Below are 21,682 nucleotides of genomic sequence, written 5' to 3'. Positions count from 1 at the left end.
ACACCGGGTTACAGGCCATCGGATACACAACATACCTGCAGAAATTCGGAGGAGACAAAGAAAATGTAGGCGTTGATGATCTTGAAGCAGATGCGGAGGTTCTCTGAACTTAATTCTGTAAGAAAAACATGACATTATTAGACGTGAAATGTAATAAAAATATTATAATATAGTTCCCTCAATGAACCAAAAACACTAATTACATATGTTAAAAAATGATAAAACTACTGTCTATGAATGGGCCTCTGATTTGGCTGCCATGAGTAAATTTGTATACTTTCTTCCCGTGAAATGAAAAATAAGTCTGAAAGTAGAAATACTAGGTTTGGTTGACACAGTGGAAAGTGAAGGGGTGCGGACGCTCTTATCGGACCCTCCCCCACATGCCCTTAGGCCCCCTCCTTCTCTGCTACACGGACAATCTTTGCCTATGTGGAGGTGGACACAGTTTTTGGCTCCCATCGGGGTGAAAACCGGAGCTAGTGGTCTTCCTGTTCCAGGAAAGAGATTGTTGCGCCCTGACCTTCTTTGTGCCTTTTGGCCAGGAGGGTTTGGGTTTGGTCAAGGGCCCATTTCCTTTCAGCATTGGCCTGCAATATATGCTTCTCTGTATATGTTTTTAGTGGCACTTTTCACTTTTTTCATGCACTTGGGTGGATGTTGGCACAGTTTAAGCGCCTTCAGAAAAATAAAAGTGGAAAGGGAACAGAATTTTAGGTCTTCTGCCTCAGATTCCTCTGCAAATTGGCTTTGTGGATTTTGTGGCAGAAAGTCAAAGAAAGCCAGCGTTCCAGCGCTCTGTCACAGAATATACTTGTGGATGAAGCAAAATGCCTCTTTTTTCAGAAGTGTTTGTCCCTGCCTTCCATTGAAAAGAACAGGAAGCAGATTCTGATCGGAATTTGAGGCGTAATCTGCCCCCTTAGACTAAATCTATTAAGCATTGTAAATACCTTATGAGTACCATAGGGAATTCTGAGTTAAGGGTCCGTGTTCCTGCCAGGACCCTTGTCTACTCTTCGTACTCTTCGAGGTTTATGGGGCTCTACTGTAAAATAATGCGTCAAATTCATACAGAGGAATAAAACTGTTCCAGTTATTTCCATTGGCCTGAAGGAGTTAGTACCCCGTGATGTTCCATAGAGTTAATGTGCATCATACAGGGGACTCGGGAATGCCAGGAGACCCCAATGATCTTAAGACTAAGACCCCACATTGCGGAAACACAGCTTCTTTGGTTGGAGATTTTGGTGCGTCTGTTTTAAGCCAAAGCCAGGAGTGGATTGAGCAGAAGGTAGAAATATAAGAACTTCCTATATAATTCCCATTACTTTTGTAGCCATTCTTGGCTTTGGCTCAAAAAAAGCACAGCAAAATCTGCAACAAAATAAGCCGCGTTTCTGCAACGTGGGGCCTCAGCCTAAGTGTATCACCCATCCTAGTGCTAGGTGATAAATATAGTTTTATGAGAAAATCCCATACAAAGGGTTATGCTTAAAAAAATATTTATTCTCTATATACGGGATAGAGGAGAAATTGCTGATCAATGGGGGCCTGACCCGAGAGACTCCCACCGATCCTGAAAAAAGGGTTTTACTTCTGTTGTAAATGTAGATGCTATGAAGGCTGCCAAACCCCTGGTGGATGCAGATGTGCCCCTGTCCCTGTTCACATTAACGGGTGCACTGGGGATTACTAAATGCTATGCTTTGGTTAGCTCCAGTACTCTCATTGGCACAAGGGTGTGGGGGAGTAAAACACCTCCATTCTTAGATTTGTGGGGGTCTTAGTGGTCTTACCACCACTGATCATTTTTTGGAAACGAGGCATTAATTGTACATGTAGAAGCTTTTTATTTGTTTGGGGTTTTTTTGTTTGTTTTTAGGCAAAGCCAAGAAGGGCTCCAACAAGAGTGGGAAATAATTTTGAATAACTTAAACTTCTCCTTTCTGCTAAATCCACTCCTGTCTTGGGCTCAAAACACCCCATCAAAATCTGCAACCAAAAATGCAGCTTTATCCCAAGGTGTGGCTTCAGCCTTACTGGCAGCTGCTGTAGGGTGATATAGAAATTCAGTTTGTAGGTCTGGAAATGAGAGCAATTCATCTCCTTCATCTCCTGCCTTCATTCACTGAGAAATACCTGGCTATAAAATAATCAGTTATTAGAGAAAAGGCAAAACTCGAAAGATGAAGAAAACTAAAGAGAAACCAATAAAGACGGAATGACTCAACCTCGCCACTAATGGGAGTCCAGCTGCTACTTCTACAGCCAGGAGCGCTAGTTACACTACGCTTTCATTCTCTAATGCCTAAGATCTATATTACAGATTTTTATGCCCCATATCGCTATCCACATCACTCACACTCTTTGCTAAAAATAGAAAAGGTACGTTTGGGCATCCCGGGGTTAGCTAACAGAATCAACTGCAAATCCCAAGGCTCAATCTATATTGCCTTTTCATCATGCCTCGCTGCTGTTGGGCTGAGAAGTGTTCAATAGTGTTACACTAGGCTGCATTGCCGACTGCCATAAATGAAATATTTGCCATGCTTTAATTATACAACGTAGGGAAGAGTTACACATGGATACACTAATGGTTAAAGGGAGTCTGTCAGCAGGAACATCACTATCAAACTAATGATACACGTATACACTTTCCAAATATGCCTCTCTTACTCTGCATTGCAGCTTCACTTTCATGAAAATCAGGATTTTATTCTCATGCATTTAGTTGAAAGGGGTTTTAGGGGCATTTCTTCCTCTGCTTCACTCTGTGCTATAAATAACTGCCCCTACCTACCTACTAGGTCTGCCCCCCATTGTTTAGCGACATCTTCTACTTCTACAGCAGAAAGTGAAGCCCCGGTAGGAGAACAAAATCTCCTAAAGACCTTTTTGGCTATTTTGAATAAGAATAAAACACAGATTTTCATAAAAATGGAGCTGCAATGAACAATATGAAAGACATCTTTGGAGAGTGTAGAAGCCGCTCTACAAAGTACTGTTATTAGTGTAATACAGATTTCTCTGCTGATGGATTCCCTTTAAAGAATACAGAATGAGCCACCACTAGCGTGTAGTAGTATACTGAATAGAATGGATGGAGTTTATTAAGACTGGCATTTTCTTACATCAGTCTTAAGTAATTTCTTCACTGGCGTAAGACTTGCCAGAATTATTTAGAGACTCTGTCGTATTAATATTTCCGACGTTTCTCGAGAGGACATGCATACAGTGGGGCAAAAAAGTATTTAGTCAGTCACCGATAGTGCAAGTTCCACCACTTAAAAAGATGAGAGGCGTCTGTAATTTACATCATAGGTAGACCTCAACTATGAGAGACAAAATGAGAAAACAAATCCAGAAAATCACATTGTCTGATTTTGTAAGAATTTATTTGCAAATTATGGTGGAAAATAAGTATTTGGTCAGTAACAAAATTTCATCTCAATACTTTGTTCTATATCCTTTGTTGGCAATGACAGAGGTCAAACGTTTTCTGTAAGTCTTCACAAGGTTGGCACACACTGTTGTTGGTATGTTGGCCCATTCCTCCATGCAGATCTCCTCTAGAGCAGTGATGTTTTGGGGCTGTCGCTTGGCAACACGGACTTTCAACTCCCTCCAAAGGTTTTCTATAGGGTTGAGATCTGGAGACTGGCTAGGCCACTCCAGGACCTTGAAATGCTTCTTACAAAGCCACTCCTTCGTTGCTCTGGCGGTGTGCTTTGGATCATTGTCATGTTGAAAGACCCAGCCACGTTTCATCTTCAATGCCCTTGCTGATGTAAAGAGGTTTGCACTCAAAATCTCACGATGCATGGCCCCATTCATTCTTTCATGTACCCGGATCAGTCGTCCTGGCCCCTTTGCAGAGAAACAGCCCCAAAGCATGATGTTTCCACCCCCATGCTTTACAGTAGGTATGGTGTTTGATGGATGCAACTCAGTATTCTTTTTCCTCCAAACACGAAAAGTTGTGTTTCTACCAAACAGTTCCAGTTTGGTTTCATCAGACCATAGGACATTCTCCCAATACTCTTCTGGATCATCCAAATGCTCTCTAGCAAACTTCAGACGGGCTCGGACATGTACTGGCTTAAGCAGTGGGACACGTCTGGCACTGCAGGATCTGAGTCCCTGGCGGCATAGTGTGTTACTGATGGTAGGCTTTGTTACATTGGTCCCAGCTCTCTGCAGTTCATTCACTAGGTCCCCCCGCGTGGTTCTGGGATTTTTGCTCACCGTTCTTGTGATCATTTTGACCCCACGGGGTGAGATTTTGCGTGGAGCCCCAGATCGAGGGAGATTATCAGTGGTCTTGTATGTCTTCCATTTTCTAATTATTGCTCCCACAGTTGATTTCTTCAATCCAAGCTGGTTGCCTATTGCAGATTCAGTCTTCCCAGCCTGGTACAGGGCTACAATTTTGTTTCTGGTGTCCTTTGACAGCTTTTTTGGTCTTCACCATAGTGGAGTTTGGAGTCTGACTGTTTGAGGGTGTGCACAGGTGTCTTTTTATACTGATAACAAGTTTAAACAGGTGCCATTACTACAGGTAATGAGTGGAGGAAAGAGGAGACTCTTAAAGAGGAAGTTACAGGTCTGTGAGAGCCAGAAATCTGGATTGTTTGTAGGTGACCAAATACTTATTTTCCACCATAATTTGAAAATAAATTCTTACAAAATCAGACAATGTGATTTTCTGGATTTGTTTTCTCATTTTGTCTCTCATAGTTGAGGTCTACCTATGATGTAAATTACAGACGCCTCTCATCTTTTTAAGTGGTGGAACTTGCACTATTGGTGACTGACTAAATACTTTTTTGCCCCACTGTATACACAGTCCGGTCATATTAATGTGACCACCGCCTACTTTTGATGTCAACGTTACATAACCAATGGCAGAAGGCGCGTGTCATCAGCCATCTGGGTGCACTCATCATTGTGGAAGGCACGATGGATCAGCACAAGTACACAAGTATGCATCTATCCTTGTGGACCATGTTCACCCCTACATATGAAATGTTTTTCCTCAGGATGATGGCATCTACCAGCAGGACAATGCGATGTGTTATAAAGCTCGCAGTGTACGTGCGTGGTTCAAGGAGCACCAGGATGAGTTTACCGTACTCCCTTGGCCAGCAAATTCCACAGACTTGAACCCAATCGAGAATCTGTGGGACCACCTCGATCGGGTTGTTCGCGCCATGGATGCTCAACCGCGTAACTTAGCGCAGCTGGACATGGTACTGGAGTCAGCATGGCTCAACATCCCAGTGACATCATCTCAACATCCCTTCTCTTCCTGCGCATCTCGCAGCGGTCCGCTCTGCCAAAGGTGGTTATTCTGGATTTTGACAGGTGGTCACATTAATGTAACTGGACTGTGTGTATAACAGGTATCCCTGCCCTGGCCTGCACTGCTACCCATCCCACTCCGCCCTGAGGGGAGAGTGGGACATAGGAGATAAACTGCACCATTGTGTCTGACATGCTCAAGTTTTGGACGCAGTTTCAGACATTTTTCAGTGGCAGTCCAACTCGTAAACCTGGGCCAATGATTTTTTCTTTTTTGTTGATCATCAACTTTTTATTGATAATTAACAATGGTACAAATATAGTAAACATTTTTAGAAGCAATAAGCCGGCACAAAGGATGGCTGAAAAGCAAATTACAAAATCAGCAGAGTCCAACATAAAATGTGCCAATGATTTTTTTTAATCTACGCCCAATATCTACTACAGTACAGCTCTAAATTAGTTGTGGGAAAATTAAAGGCAGTGGATTGTGAGTGGAGTGGAGGACTCACACCATGAAAATTGCTTCCAAACTCCTTATATGCTGTGTTATGGGCAGTTAGTGACACAGAGGACATACTATTTGGGCTCAATGTGCAATCTTAATATTAAGAAAAACAAATTTAAATTCACATGTAAATGAGTTGCTCAGTGCACCCGGAGAGTAGCCACACTGCCAGAGAATGTGTTTTCGTCAGTGCCTGCCACACATCAGGATCTATTTTAGGAGGTAGCACTGAGATGTAACCACAGGCAAAACAGGTGCTAAAGGAGGTGCGGCTACACCCCAGATGCACCAATATGCTCATTTGCATATGTGGTTTAGAATCGATTCTAGTGGTGATAAATTCCCTTTAAGTCTGGCTATACGCTACCAAGTCTTGGTCTGTGTGTGCACCAGATTTATTGGCCGGTGCACTATGCCAAGAGAAAGACTCCCATGATGCTAGGAGTCCCTGCACCTTCACTATATACTGTCCCATAATGTAAGAGTCTTACATTCTAATCCAGCCAAGAACAACACCTGCAAGGAGTTTGTATGTTCTCCCAGTGTTTGTGTGGACTTTCTCAGGGTACTCTGGTTTTCTCCTACACTCCAAAGACCTAAGGATAGGGAATGTAGATTGTGAGCCCCTTTATGAGACAGTGTTGATAGTATCTCTGTAAACCACTGAGGAATATGATGATGCTATACAAAAATAAACTACCACAGAGCAGTATGTTGGTGGGATGCAGGGACTCCTTTCATCATAGATCACTATAATGAGTCCATCTCCTGACATAGCGTACAGGCCGGTAAATTCGACGAACACATGTGGACTAACTGTGTAACCAGCCTAAAGCAAGGTTTGGCATTATTAATACTGAATTGTACAGCTCCATGAAATGTGATAATATAAATCAGAACAATAATAACAGAAACGCACCAGTTGGCCACTTGTATCAAGGTGTTAAAACTTCACGTCAGCTGTTCCTTAAAGTAGCATTTCATCAGCCATGTGCCATGTTAAAGTACTTATCAATGGGGTCCAATTGCTAAGACCCTACTGAGCACTTCTGCCTCTTCATCTTTCATCAGCTTCCCTCGGAGAGACGCGTGTGCTATGTGCAGATCCATAGAACGTATAAGAGTCTGTACACAGTACGTTCTATTCTCTATGAGAACGAGCAAAGTTGATTAAAGCCAAAGGGGAACAGCACTCAGCTGTTCTGTCACTATACTTCATGGCACTGGTGGGGGTCTCGGCAGCTGGACCCCACCACCAAAATCTCTGAGCTGTTACTATGTTATGACAAAGGAGACTTGAGTGACAATCTTTGTAAAAGAACAAAAGACAGTCACAAAGGGTGCATACTGATTGTCACCAGTTTTCCCTAAAATAGATACAGTACTGTGCAAAAGTTTCAGACATACATGGGAAAAATGCATCAGAGTAAGAAAAGCTTTCAAAAATAAAAGTGTTACCAGTTATAAAATCAAATGAATGAAGAGAAATCTAAATCCCATCAGTATTTTGGTGTGACCTTTGCCTTTCATCACTTCTCAGTACACTTGGGGACAGTTTTTGAAGGAACTCGACAGGGAGGTTGTTCATCTTGGAGAACTAAGCGCAGATCTTCTGTGGATGCAGGCTTGCTCCAATCCTTCTGTCTCTTCATTTAAAGGGATTCAATCATTAAAATGACATTTTTTATCCCTAACACATAGGAATAGTCTTAAGGAAGGCTATTCGTTTCCCACCTTTATATGTCTTCTCTGCGCCGTCATTCAGTAGAAATCCCGGTTTTCTTCTCTTTGCAAATGAGTTCTCTCTCAGAACTATGGGTGGGCCCCAGCACTCAAACAGCACCCAATGCTGCGAGAGAACTCTCCAGCGACGCCTCTCTTCGCTTCTTCTTCCGGAGCTGGCTTCAAACTTCTAGGCATTCGCAGTCGGCTCTGCGATCGGGCCTTGGGCACAGCCAACTGCAGATGCCCATGGCCATTTTTTTGTGTAGTACGCTCGTGTAAGCACTGGATGCCCCCAGTGCTGCAAGAGAACTCATTTGCATAACACCAAAAATCGGGATTGCTACCGAACGGAAGCGCGGAGAAGAATCTAAAGGTAGGAGAAGAATAGCCTTTCTTAAGGCTATTCCTATGTGATAGGATCCCTTTAATGATTGAATCCCTTTCATCCCAGACAGACTGGAATATGTTGAGATCAGGGCCCTGTGGGGGCCGTATCATCACTCCCAGGACTCCTCCTCCAAAGGGAAAAGGTCACACCAAATATTGAAAACTATCAACCCTTCTCTTTTTCAAAGCATTCTTACTTTTCTGCATTTTTTCCCACACCTACCTAAAATTTTGGCACATCTTGGAGAACTAAGCGCAGATCTTCTGTGGATGTCAAATTAAGGACTGGTGTATATTTTTTTCCATTAGAAGGAAAAATGTTACGTAAAAGCTAATTCGGGTCTCCAACTTTTTTTTTAAATTGTAGATTGTGAGCCCCACATAGAGCTCACAATGTACTTTTTATTTTCCCCCTATCAGTATGTCTTTGAAAAAGGGATGGAAATCCATGCAAACATGGGGAGAACATACAAACTCCTTGCAGATGGTTTTTTGCCCTTGGCGGGATTTGAACACCAGGACTCCAGCGCTACAAGGCTGCAGTGCTAGCCACTGAGCCACCGTGTGGCCCTGTCTCCATCTATTGTTGATCGAGGATTGTTTGACATTCCAAGTCCTTATTTTGGTAGGTTACGCGACGATTATAAAGCCAAAGTCTGCAAAAAGACTGTTTTACAACCACTTGTACCAGCTTGTACTCCCCCACCCGTCATCAGTAATGCAATAATAGCAAAGTCACATTTCAAGTAAAGAAAAAGGAGGAAAGAAAATGAATGATTTCCACAACCCACAATTTTAATTGAGAGATAATTACTAATTAGAAATGGTGTCAGCTTCCCAGATAATCTCCACATTACCGCAAGCTTCCACGGCTATTACTGCTGCTTTATGTTATACAAAGGAAACTGATGGTATCTGGAAATAGGATTCTTTACTTCTAAAATGGGTTTTACCTTAGAAGCTGTCAATCATATCCAGCAGGTAATATGAAGGCAATTTTACATCAAGCTATGTCTATAATTATTTCTTTCCGGGCTGGTCCTTCATGAATGCCCTCCATCATTACTGACATAATCTAAACAAGATATCGGCAAAAACCATGTAATTAACGTAGGTGATAACAGCCCGCTAAGACAATACCGCCGCCGCTCCCATTGAAGATTACGAGTAATCACACTTCGATGACATTGGCCAGTCCTTCTGTCAAGACTGCTCAACAACGATTTACAGAAGTAAACATTCACAACTTACAATGTCAGGTAGAAGGAACATGTACAGTACTGAATCATGATGGTAGGTCTCACATATGGGATCCATGAAGGCCAAAAACTGGTTCTGAATGGAGAAACCCACTGCTAGATACCTCTGATGGCAGCTTATATCCTTAAGAACACACCTATCAGGCATGCTGAAGTCCAACATGCTCAATCCTAGTCTCATCTGCCTTCGAGGGAGAGTTGAGAGGCCATCATGAATATTAAATAGTTGTCCAGGGTCTACAAATTCAGCAGGCTTGGTCGACATACAACTGATGTGTATGGCCAACTTTGGCTATACTTATTATATAGCTGTCAGCCAAGCTAACCGTGCATGTGTTCTCTATGGGGAGAAAACCACTGCCAAAAATCACTATTGGAGCTTATTTTCCTACAAAACCAAAAGAAGATGTCAAGAGAAAGTCAAGAGGTTCCTATTGACATGAAATGGTCAGTCCAAATTAAAATCTGTGGGTTTGTCCAAAATTAGCTCAATATGTGTCCAGCTTAAATGGGTATTCCCATCTCAAGGATCCTATCTATACCGCTATCTTATGTAAATTTAAGGGTTTTCCTACATACATTGCTTTGGAACTGCTGCTAGGTTTGCCTGCTATGTTACATTATTTCTCCCATTTTTTTTACACATTGTTTCCTTGGTTGCTGGCCTATATCTGATAACACAGGTTGGAGTGATGAGTCAATGCTCTCTGGGAGGGTTGAGTGCTCTCACTGCTATGTGGTCAGAACAATCAGTTCAGCTAATAGCAATTTGCTGATAAAGTCTTGGACAGTGTGACCTATGGAAACACATAGATAACACTGAGTTTAATACAAGATCATTCTCTCCTCTACAGCTTATAAGTTTTTTTTCTCTTTAAACCTGTGCAATACAATACACATTTACTGTGCATATTATTTGATCTGCAGATATATTAGATTTCTAGTACTTCATAGTGTCCTGTCCTTCAACCAGTAAAAGCCGTCCATCAACTTGTTAAAGAATACAGGAAGTGAGAAGAAGAGACAGAACGGAAATGGGTGAGACAGGGATATGGGAAAACTCCATTAAGGTGCTCAGGACTCACCAAAATAAAATAAAAATTTAAAAAAAGAGAGGTGATACTGTCAACTTGTGAATGAACCTATCATAGGCCATACACACAATTTATAGGTTACATACGGGGTTGTCTTTTCTGTTGAAGCTATGCGGACGATTACTGAGTGAGAATTTCACTTTAACATCCTCTAGTGGGCCATTCAGACATTTAATAAACAATACCCAGTGGGTAGTATATAATCCAGTTTTATTACTGTAACTATAACTTTTAATAAGTGTCTGTAGTATTTGTTTTGATGCCTTCATGTAAACTAATGGTTAGATTGAGAACTCTAGTTTTTTTTTCACATTATCTTAACCCCTTCCCATTCAGCGATGCACTGTGCATCCGTGATGGAGAACCTATGGCATGGGTGCCAGAGGTGGCATTCAGAACCCTCTCTTTAGACATCCAGATTATACTGTGTGGGGGTCCCCGTAGCAAATTGTACTGTGTGGGGACCACTGTGGACCACTGTGGGGCAGATTATACTGTGTGGGGGCCACTGTGGAGCTGATTGTATTGCGTGGAGGCCACTGTGGAGAAGATTATACTATGTGGGGACCATTGTGGAGTAAATTGTACTGTGTGGGGACCACTGTGCAGAAGATTATACTATTATACTAAGTGGGGGCTACTATGGAGCTGATTGTACTGTATGGGGGTCATTGTGAAGCAGATTGGACTGTGTGGGGGTCAGAGTGGAGCAGAAAGCTCTATAAAGCTCTATCCGTATAACCATATTTTGCAGGTCTGCAATTGTGTGCAATTGTGGATCTGCAGAGTATTAAGGTTAAATTGCCGTATTGGCACTTTGTGGTAAATTAGTGGGTTTTGGATTGCAGTTTGGGCACTTGGTCTCTAGAAGGTTCGCCATCACTGCACTAGTGCGTCACATAAAGACTACAGGTATCACTCAGGTCCATAATACTACAGCACTGCCATGGATAACGTGTTTGCTACGTGCTTACTGTTGGGCTCTCGCTGTGTTATATAGCTAGGACCTGACTCTCAATGTCTGGATTCAAGATAACTCCAGTTCTGGCATTTTAACCCATTAAATGTCATGATCAATGGTGATCACAACATCTAATTGGTAAGGAAGGAGGACGCACAAAAAACCCTTATTTCAACAATCTATTAAAAAAATTTACTATGCATAGTCATGTGAACAAAATAACGACGAAAAATAATGGTGGAACTGCAATTTTTTCAAGTGGTCGTTAAAAAAAAAAAAAAAAAAAAATTGTAATAGCTAAACAAAACATTGTGTGTACCCAATGGTATGGTTTTGTTGGAAAAGCTTCAAAATAGCTGGATATTTTATTCATTTATCTTAGCAGCAGCTGTCTAGTTACTAGGGCGGCTGACAGCTATATCTGTAGGCACAGACGTATAGAAATTCTAGTGGAAATCAGATGGACATGATGAGAATTGTTCCCTGCCACTGATCTGCCTTGTAAGACAATATTATTAGGTGACCAGTGTGTAGTGACAGGTCATACAACATAGTTCTCATTTCCATCTTGTCCTATAATAATTATGGAGAGAGATAGGAAGGTAAGTGATGGCATATTACTGCTAGGAGGAGAAGGTTGTCTAGCGTGGCATTGAAAAGAAAGAGGTGTCAGGACAAGGTACAGTTTGACATATATTATCGCTATAATACCTCACATTTTGTCACATTTTATAGCAAACAAATAAGAAATGAAAACCTGGTATTAATGTGAAAAAAAAGATCGAGACAGGAGTTTAATATATATATATATATATATATATATATATATATATATATATATATATATATATATATATCTTATTCTCCCAAATTTTTTATTAACCATCTTAAACTTAGAGCTAAAAGAAATGTGTTCTAATCCTTCAAGACCACAAAAAAATTTCGACTCTTCTCTTGGCTCAGGCAGACTTCAGTAGTTACAATACTAGGGCATGGTTGGCAGCCTTCAGAAGGCTCTTGGCTGCGATGGTAGCAGGACAGCTCCTATGATAGCGCCACAGGGGGCCGCTCCGTTACCAAACATTAAACGGAAAGTGGAAGTAACCACTCACATGCCATGGTCGCATTTGAGTGGTTAATGCACGTGTTCAGAGTCATCTCTGATCAAGGGCAATGCTACCGGGTCCCTGCTGTATGAAATAGCAGAGAACCGGCCGCTAGTTCAGCCACCCTGTTTCAGAGCAGCCGCCATATTTAGTCACGTGCATCAGGACATAACTGTACATCCTGGTGCATGGACCGCAGCCGGGGGGACATTAAACTGTACGAGGTGTGCAGGGCCACTACTGGGGTTATTTGTATTTTATAGAACCACTATCTGATATCTATATGTGTGACTCAGATCTTTATGTTCCTATCTAATATCTGTCTGTCTCTTTATCTTTCTTAGTTGTAAGATGTAGTCATGAAGAAGTCAGTACTCTGAACAATATACTTTATATTCTTGGATTCAGTTTAACATTACTTTTACATTATGGATTTTTTTTTTTTTTTTTTTTAGGATTTTTCTAAGGGACCTCCGCATGCATTATACAGTATGTGCAGCGTGAACCTAAAAATGGAAATAGCATAGTGAAGGAATCTTCTGTAGATGCTTGCTACTCCCTTAAGGGCTCATCAATGCTACTTCAATGACTAAGCAGTGGAGTGCTAGAGGCAGGTTGCAGACCAGATACCATAAAGATATGGTGAGTAAAACACTGAACCGTGTAAAGCACAGTGCTGAATAAATATTACATTACTTGCTCATGTGTCCCATACAGCAAAACTCTGGTGTCTGCAGCCAAATGCCAGCTCATTTTACACCTGATCAATCCGGGGAATGAAAAACTAAATAACTTTACTTTCTAGAAAACGTAATAACACAATGGCAGTAAAAACCAGAACAGGAAAAGAAGGCAAATTTATCAACATGGTGCAAAACTTCTGTAATGCAACTTCTGTCCACCCTTTGTGCCTAAATCCATGGAAAAACTGCATACGGACGACTTGCCAGCGGTCCATTTAAAAACCCAATCATTTCAATGAGTTTTTAAAGCAAATGGGTTTCTTTTGCATGGACACAAAGTCGGACAGGCAGGACTTTGTATGAAATACAAAAAGGAGAGACACTGAGTACCGATATAGTGTAGTACTACAAACAATGTGGTGGAATGAGATTCACTGACAAATGGCCTCTTCCTCCCGATGTTGTGATAAGTCAGCATATAGTGGGCCCAAAGAATAGTGGTAACAGCTTTCCCCTTACGCTAACCCAGGTTGGGTCAACGTCAAGGCAAGGAGTCCCTCAGGATCTGCACCAATCGGGTTAGGAGGAGTGGCGTGGAGAGCGAACAACCTAATTATTCAAAAAAATTCTTCAACAACTTTATTGAGTACCAATCACAACATGTTTCGGGCTGAGCCTTTTCTCAACTGCAATTGAAACCGGTTAAAGAGGACCTTTCATCAGATCGGGCACAGGCAGCTCTATATACTGCACTGAATTCAGCGCAATATCGGCTTTCCCGATCTGTGCCCAGGTAAAGCGCTATCGGTCCCAGTACCGTAGCGCTTTACAGTCAGAAGGTCGTTTCTGACAGTCAGTCAGGAACGTCCTTCTTCACAGCAGCGCCTATCGCGCTGTACAGTGTGAGCGGAGAGGAACACCCCCTCCCCTCCTGATAATACTCGTCTATGGACGAGCACTGTGAGCAGAGGGAGGGGGCGTTCCTCCCCACTCACACAGTACAGCACTATAGGCACTGCTGTAGAGAAGGACGTTCCTGACTGACTGTCAGAAACGCCCTTCTGACTGTAAAACGCTACGGTACCGGGACCGATAGCGCTTTACCCGGGGCACAAATTGGGAAAGCCGATAGTACGCTGAATTCAGCGCACTGTCGGCTTTCCAGCAGTATATGGAAATGCCTGTGCCCAATATGATGAAAGGTCCTCTTTAAGTAGCTTATCCAATAGGCAACCTCCACCCCACTCCTCCTAATCCGATTGGTCCAAACCCTGAGGGACTCCTTGCCATGCTGGATTTTGTGTCCATTCAAAAAAAAAAAAAGTTTCACCGCAGAGAGGCTGCATATGGACACTGGCGGATTTTTATCTCACTTTAGTCCAGGTCTTGGAGGAGATCCCTCAGGAGATTATCCACACGGATCATGCCCAGGCACGTGGAGGCCACAGTCACTACTGAGCCTCATTCATGTTTTAAGGACATTACATCAAAGTTGGATCAGCCTGTAGTGTTTTTTCCACTTTAATTTGGGGGGTGACTCCAAATCCAGGCCTCCATTGGTTAATAAATTTGATTTCCATTGATGATGTTTGTGTGATTTTGTTGTCATCACATTCAACTTTGTACAGAACAAAGTATTCAATGAGAATATTTCATTCCTTCAGATTTAGGATGAGTAATTCGAGTGTTCCCTTTATTTTTTTGCGTAGTGTATATATGTTATATCTCCTGTCCATTTGTCCTATCATGTCCTAGTAGAGAATAAGGATGTCCCAGATAGTGGTTCATCTCTAGGGACCAGCTTTAATAAACCAGATTCTCTAAGTAAGAGCTAGCTCGGATGGACACGTCCTGTCCATATATTACACAGTTATCCATTTAGTTTTTATGTGACACTAAAACCTGTTTCCCATCAATTACAACAAAGTAAAAAGATGACAAAACGGACAAAAACAAATTAAGAAATGCAAATATTGGCCTACTTTACCCAGACTACAATCCCATCATTGTTCAGTACACGCAATCTTACAAAAACACTCCTTATGATTTGGATCCCATTGAAGAAATGTTTTGATTACTGACATCTAATATATTAGAAAATTAATGGCTTGACTGATTTGGCGAATCCTATGTGATGTTTTTTGCAGCTGCTTTGGCAAGCGCTGTTGTTTTCTTATAGTTGTATTACAAGAAAACATCCATTATTAACAAGAAAAGAAAAATAAGGCATTAGCTCTTCTCAGCAAGGCTGGCAATTTATTTTAACTTGAAATGCCTTCTTGGCACATCCTTATTGCAGATGTGTTGTGCCAGTTTAAGCTTGGCATACAATTAAGTTAGGTGAACTTGTTGAAAAATTAGGACAAAAAAAAAATTAATAAGGGGAAGAAAAGTGTCTGAAGAAGCTAGAAACATCACAAAGAAAGTAATAATGTTCAAAGCAAGAATATCATCTAGGCTGAAAACTTTTCCAGCATTTTATAAGTAATGCCGTGAGATGCTACGGAGGAGGAGGCAGGTGGACAAATAAAGGATATCTAAGCCTAAGGCTGAGGCCCCACGTTGCAGAAACACAGCTTTTTTTTTTGTTGCAAATTTTGCTGCGGTTTTTGAGCCAAATCCAGGAGTGGATTGAGCAGAAGGAAGGAGTATAAGAACTTCCTATATATTTCCCATTCCTTTTGTAGCCATTCTTGGCTTGGGCTCAAAAAATGCAGCAAAAACTGCAACAAAAAACCCTGTGTTTTCCGCAACGTGGCGCATTAGCCTTAAAATGATTCTCTACCTTCTTTAACACCTACTAGTAAAAAAAGGGACCTTGACAATAAGCCCTTCACATTGTATCCCTCTCCCAGCAAACAACAGCATCTGTGATGAATCCAAGCAGTAATTGTTTAAAAGAGGACCTTTCACCATTTGGGGCACATGCGGTTTAAAACACCGCTAAATTCAGCGCACTATCGGCTTTTCTTTTCTGTGCCCCCGGTGAAGAGTTATTGGTGCCGGTACCGTAGCTCTTCACTGTCAGAAGGGCGTTTCCGACAGTCAGTCAGGAATGCCCTTCTTCACAGTAGCGCCTATAGCGCTGTACTGTGAGAGCGGTGAGGAACGCCCCCTCCCCTCCTGATAGTACTTGTTCATAGAAAAGTACTGAGGGAGGCGTTCTCACCGCTCAGCATCATGGCTGGACGGTAAGGAACGCCCCCACTCACAGTACAGTGCTATAGGCGCTGCGGTGAGGAAGGATGTTCCTGACTGACTGTCAAAAACGCCCTTCTGACAGTGAAGAGCTACGGTACCGGCACTGATAAATCTTCACCAGGGGCACAGGAAGGGAAAGCCATTAGTGCACTGAATACAGCACTCTCTCAGCTTTCTAGCAGTGTGTTAAGCCACATGTCCCCAAAATTGTGAAAGGTCCTCTTTAAAAGGGTTTTTCCATCTCAGTCTTTCACCCGTCTGCCTGCAGTGTCTTCTGCTCATTTCCTGTATTTCACCTCCCACATGAATCTTATCCTGCTGGAGGTCCCAGTGGTTGGATAACCAGAGACCACATACTTGTCCCTTATCCTGTGGATGAAAAACAAAGCAACGCGTATGGATAAACCAGCACTGTGGAGCCGGTAGGCCAAACCATAGACTCCAACTCCTCTATTTTCCCACAGGCCGACTCCGATGCCTTGATAAACTACTGACAGTGACTGTCAGACATAAGCATTAAAGCTCCACCAAGGGAGCGTTCACACTACCGTCGGCGTCCGACAGGTAGTGTCCGCTCCTAGTGTCCGCTCAAAATCTGTCACGGACATTAGGAGTGGACACTAGCTGTGTCCGTGACAGAGAAGTCGGACATGTTCACTTGCGGACAGGGAAGGATGGGCACAGAGTGCAAAAGAACGCACCCGATTCCCACTGAAATGAATGACAGGTGTCACGGACACAGCTAGTGTCCGCTCCTAATGTCCGTGACAGATTTTGAGCGGACACTAGGAGCGGACACTACCTGTCGGACACCGACGGTAGTGTGAACGCTCCCTAATTCAGACAAAAATATACATCCAATTAATTATATAACAATAACATCATTTAAAATAACAAATTTCTCCACCTAAAAGTATTCCCGACTTTATATCCCTGGTATAAAATAATTTTTTTCATCAATTTTTTATTAATTCTATATGATTATTTATTAAATAAAACCATTTGACGTGCGCTCCCGTATCTCTTCCCATCCTGAACCAGCTTATTTCTCTCTTGCATATTGCATTGACATTCCTCATCCGTATGACAAGGCTAGGAGAAACGTGATGTCAGGTGGCTCATAAAAATGAATGAAGGGTCTCACCTTTCATACAATACCACTTCAGTCAGTCAGCAGTATATAAATTACATGTACAGCCTTCATTTAGCATTGCGTATAGAACGGCCATATTTCTCACATCTAATTGAATTCAATGCATTCTATAAATCCGCTCCTGCAGCGATCGGTCTCTTCGCAGGTAGAGATACAGACAGGAATAAAGGGGCCGCTGTGTCCACACAATAATGTAAAACGATTATTTTAGACCTGTATTCACACACACAAACTCTTTACGATAAAAGAAAATCTTCATGTAAATATTAGACGTAAAGCACGATCACATCACACAAGGTAGAACCTCGTAAATATCGATTATGAAATGAGCGGCCCATTACACGGGCCGAACGATATAATGGTTCTGTGATAGCAGAACAGGAGTCAGATCAATACCCAGAAGAAAACACAATATAAATAATACCCTCAATGAGCAGAAAAAGGATATACCGTGTGCCAACACATTGTCTATTTTGCTACAGTCTTACATCTTGCTTGCAGTAACAGGATTCTCTAGGATAGAAATGAAACCTTTCTTTGTATTTCTTGCAAAAATGTTTCCGCATTGACTACTACTACTGTGTAATGGTTACTCTCTTTTGTGTGATACAATCATCCAAATTACAAGTTTTCGGAAGCATGGTAGCTTGAAGTCAGAATAACCTGATCTACAGTCTGTGATTTGATAGATAAGTATTATGCTGGTGATATATTAGTGGTTCCGCTCTTCATATTGGGGAAGACTGGAGCTACTCACTGGGGCATGTGCTGACTGATCAGCTCACCAGTCCCAGAGGTAAGCATTGCTGTCTACCTCCTGGAGCCAACCATTCCACATAGAAGACTATCTAAAACTTAAAGAGGACCTTTCACCACCTCTAACAGGTCTAGCTCTTTACATAACAGTTAATAGACACTATTCCACTGAATCTGGGACAGTTGGAATTTTTTCTCTAGCTCCCACCATTCCTGAGCAATCAATGCTGTTAGTTTTGATGCCTGATAAACTAGACTCTGTACTGTCAGGAGGGCGGTGTCAGGCAGGAGCAAAACAAGGGGGGGGGGGTGATTATAACATCTGACACTGCCTACCTCTGACTGGAGCTCTGAATCACGATCTCCTGCCTGACACCGCCCATCTGACTTTACGAAGCTTAATTAGCAAATCAGACACCAAAACTAAATATGCTTGTTGCTCAGGAATGGAGGGGGCTAGAGAAAAAAATACCAACTGTGCCGGAATCAGTGGAGCAGAGACTATTAACAGATGCTAAGAACTTGAATTGAAGGAGGAGGTGAACGTTCTTCTTTAACTTGTATTGTTGCTAATAAAATAATGTCGGAGCAGGTATGGTTTCTCTCTGAGCCACATACACAGGAGCTCTTCCACTACCAAATCATATAGTCTCTCTGTGTGCCAGTACCAAAGGAACATATATATAACTGAGGGACTAAAAAACCCATAGCATAGTGATTTAGGTAAACCCACTATATTGGCACACCACGGGACACAAAAAACTAAAGTAGTAGTAGTCAATAACATACCAGTAGCACACACGCCACTGCGCATAGAATCATGATCTTCCTTAATTCGTAGACATCCACAAACTGCCACTGTAACTATAGCAGGGAATCCTCGATATGGCAGTATCATTTATACTAGTGGCAATATCATAACGTACTTACTAAATTAATACAGACTCCCAGGCATCCGCATAAACTCAGACAGAACCCCTGGTGCGTTTCTGGCTAGACCCTACTATCACATTGGGGGATATTTAGGTAAACCAGCTGGCAGAGGGGGCGCCTGATTTATAAGAAGTTGCATGTCTCCTATGCCAGCTCATAGATGGTGTAAATTTCAGGCATCATGCATGTTAATATTCTAGCATAAATGATGGGGCCAGTGGCCTATCCCACGCATGTCCACCTTCACGAAAGTGGCAAAATGGAAGAGAGTGAAAAAAGTAGCAAATTTTGTAAAGTTCCATAAAAAAATTTGATTTCTTTTCCAAGCCTTGAAAACCAGTGTACAGGACAAATTCCCCATACATTTTACTCTACCACCGAACTAAAAAAAATAGTGAGACGTGGGATAAAACAGATGCAGATTTATTTTATTTTATTCATCTATTTCTTCAGAAACTGAATTGTATGGCTCACTCCAATACTGAATTTGCATTCTGGCAACTGTATGAAACATGGTTTAGAAAAGTCAAGTGGACATCTGTCGGCGTGCGCTGTGCCGAGGCTTTATTAAATATACGGAAGGCGTGTGAAGTGCGGCTAGCAGAGGAGTTTATTGTGAACTGTGGGGGTCACGGACTACCAAATCTTTCCAAAAAGTGACAGCCATTTTTCCAGACTAAACGTTGTTTGTTTTTACAGACGTGAGAACAAATGTTCAGTTTCTAACATGTTGAGTTCTCAATTCCAGCAAAAACAAATTCTAGAAGATATTTTAATGGGAACTAACAGGGGAAAGATTAATGGCAGAAGAGTAAGACGATTCATAAAGGTGTTTCTGGAGCCATGAATTCTTAGGACAGCTGAAGGGAAAATTAGCTGTGAATGATTGAGGCTGACAGAAACATAATGAACTAATAATTCATCGGAGATGTGCCAGTAACTAATAGGATTCCGAGCGATATCAATTAATAGAGATTGCATTTTAAGTCAGGAAATAGGTGATGTAAGAAAAAGTCTGACTGATCGCTAAAACACATCAACACATTTGACCCCTTCAACCTACATCTTACACAACACACAATATGAGCAAACTTCTAGATTGTAAGATGAAATTGGATAAGCCATTAATATGTGATCAGTGGGAGTCTGACCCCAGGGACCCTCAAGATCAGCAGTGTTAATGAAATTGCTCCATTGCCCATTTATTATTTTTCCGTTTACTATTATGTGCAGCTTTACCCGGGTCTTCAGCTCAGTCACATATCATACAATCATACACTAATGTATCAGTCAGAAGGAGTAGTTTGTCGTCTTAAAGCCTGCTCAGGAGGCTGAGGGCCTTTGGAGTCCAGGGGCCACTTCTTAGGGTCTTTTTCAACTCTGTGGTTGCTTCAGCCATTTTTTTTTCGGTGTGGCCTGCTGGGGGAGCAGTATACCAACCAGGGGCAGAAACAGACTTGACAGACTGATCAGGAGGGCCAGCTCTGTCCTGGGGAGCCCCCTGGACCCAGTACAGGTGGTGGGTGACAGAAGGATACTGTCTGTGGTGAGCTCCATGCGGGAGAATAAATCCCACCCCATGTATGAGACACTGTAAGTGACCATCTGCTCCACCCCAAGTGTGAGAAGGAGCGCTATAGTAGGTCCTTCCTCCCAAACGTGGTCAGGCTACATAATCTACATCAGACCAAGCGAAGATCACTCCGCACAGAGAACTAAATGATCCTGATGTCTTCCTTCTCTCTTTCTTCTCTTCCTTAGCTGCTATGGACTCCTAGTATATTTCTCTTCTCAGCTTATGTGTGTCTGCTTCCGTAATATATTACAGTGTATTATCCTGTATCTGTATTACTATGCTGCTGTAACATACTGTGGGACTATTAAAGGATTATCTTATCTTAAAGGGGTTGTCCAATCTCAAGAATCCTATCTGTACTGGTAGCTTATGTAAATGGAGGACTTTACCTAAATATATTTCTTTAGAAATTCTGCTTTGTTTGCCTGCTATGTGAACTTATCCTCCTATTGTTTACACATCGTTGCTATAACCACGGACCTATAGTACAGAAGTGTTGTGTATCCCATTCAGCACAAGGGAGGAGAGAAATAGAGGAAGTGAGAAGAAGACACTACAGGCAGACTGCTGAAAGACTTAGATGGGAAAACTCCTTTAACGAGGAGTTGCTTTGCCTTTATGCAGTGCATCAGCATCCAGTCACGGCATACCGCGCCTGATTAGGCTCGAATGAATGGGCCTAAACAGGAGTGTGTCTTGAGCCACAGACGCTGTGGTTGACTCATCCGTGTGAAGAACGGGCATGTTGCTTTTTTTTCTGCTAGCTGAAAAAAAATCACCTGTGGGAGAAAACTGCTAGAGAGTCCCATTGAAATAAACAGGGGTGGTTTTGCAGGGGGATTTTGAGGCGGATTCCGCTTCAAAATCTGCCTGCAAAAAACTCTGTGTGAACATACCCTAACTTGTATGGGCAACTTTTCTCCTTCCTTACACTAACATTGGAGTCAAAGCTGAAATATAGAAAAAGAGCAACACAGACTAAACTTTTTGGTTTACTTTAGTATTTTTGCACTCTACGCAAACTATTGTACCTTCG

General features: G+C 42.1%; 1 protein-coding gene across 1 annotated transcript in view; it reads right to left on the bottom strand.

Moving 5' to 3' along the window:
* IPO11 (importin 11) overlaps window positions 1-21,682 on the bottom strand; it is a 335,766-nt gene that overhangs the window by 169,187 nt on the left and 144,897 nt on the right. Inside the window, exon 23 of the mRNA XM_075269811.1 lies at window positions 36-115. Within this exon, the coding sequence (XP_075125912.1) occupies window positions 36-115 (80 nt within the window). The remainder of the gene's footprint in view (window positions 1-35; window positions 116-21,682) is intronic.

The sequence above is a fragment of the Leptodactylus fuscus genome, chromosome 1 (genome assembly GCF_031893055.1).
Source record: "Leptodactylus fuscus isolate aLepFus1 chromosome 1, aLepFus1.hap2, whole genome shotgun sequence".
Lineage (NCBI taxonomy): Eukaryota > Metazoa > Chordata > Amphibia > Anura > Leptodactylidae > Leptodactylus > Leptodactylus fuscus.
This window is presented reverse-complemented; position numbering and strand designations above follow the sequence as displayed.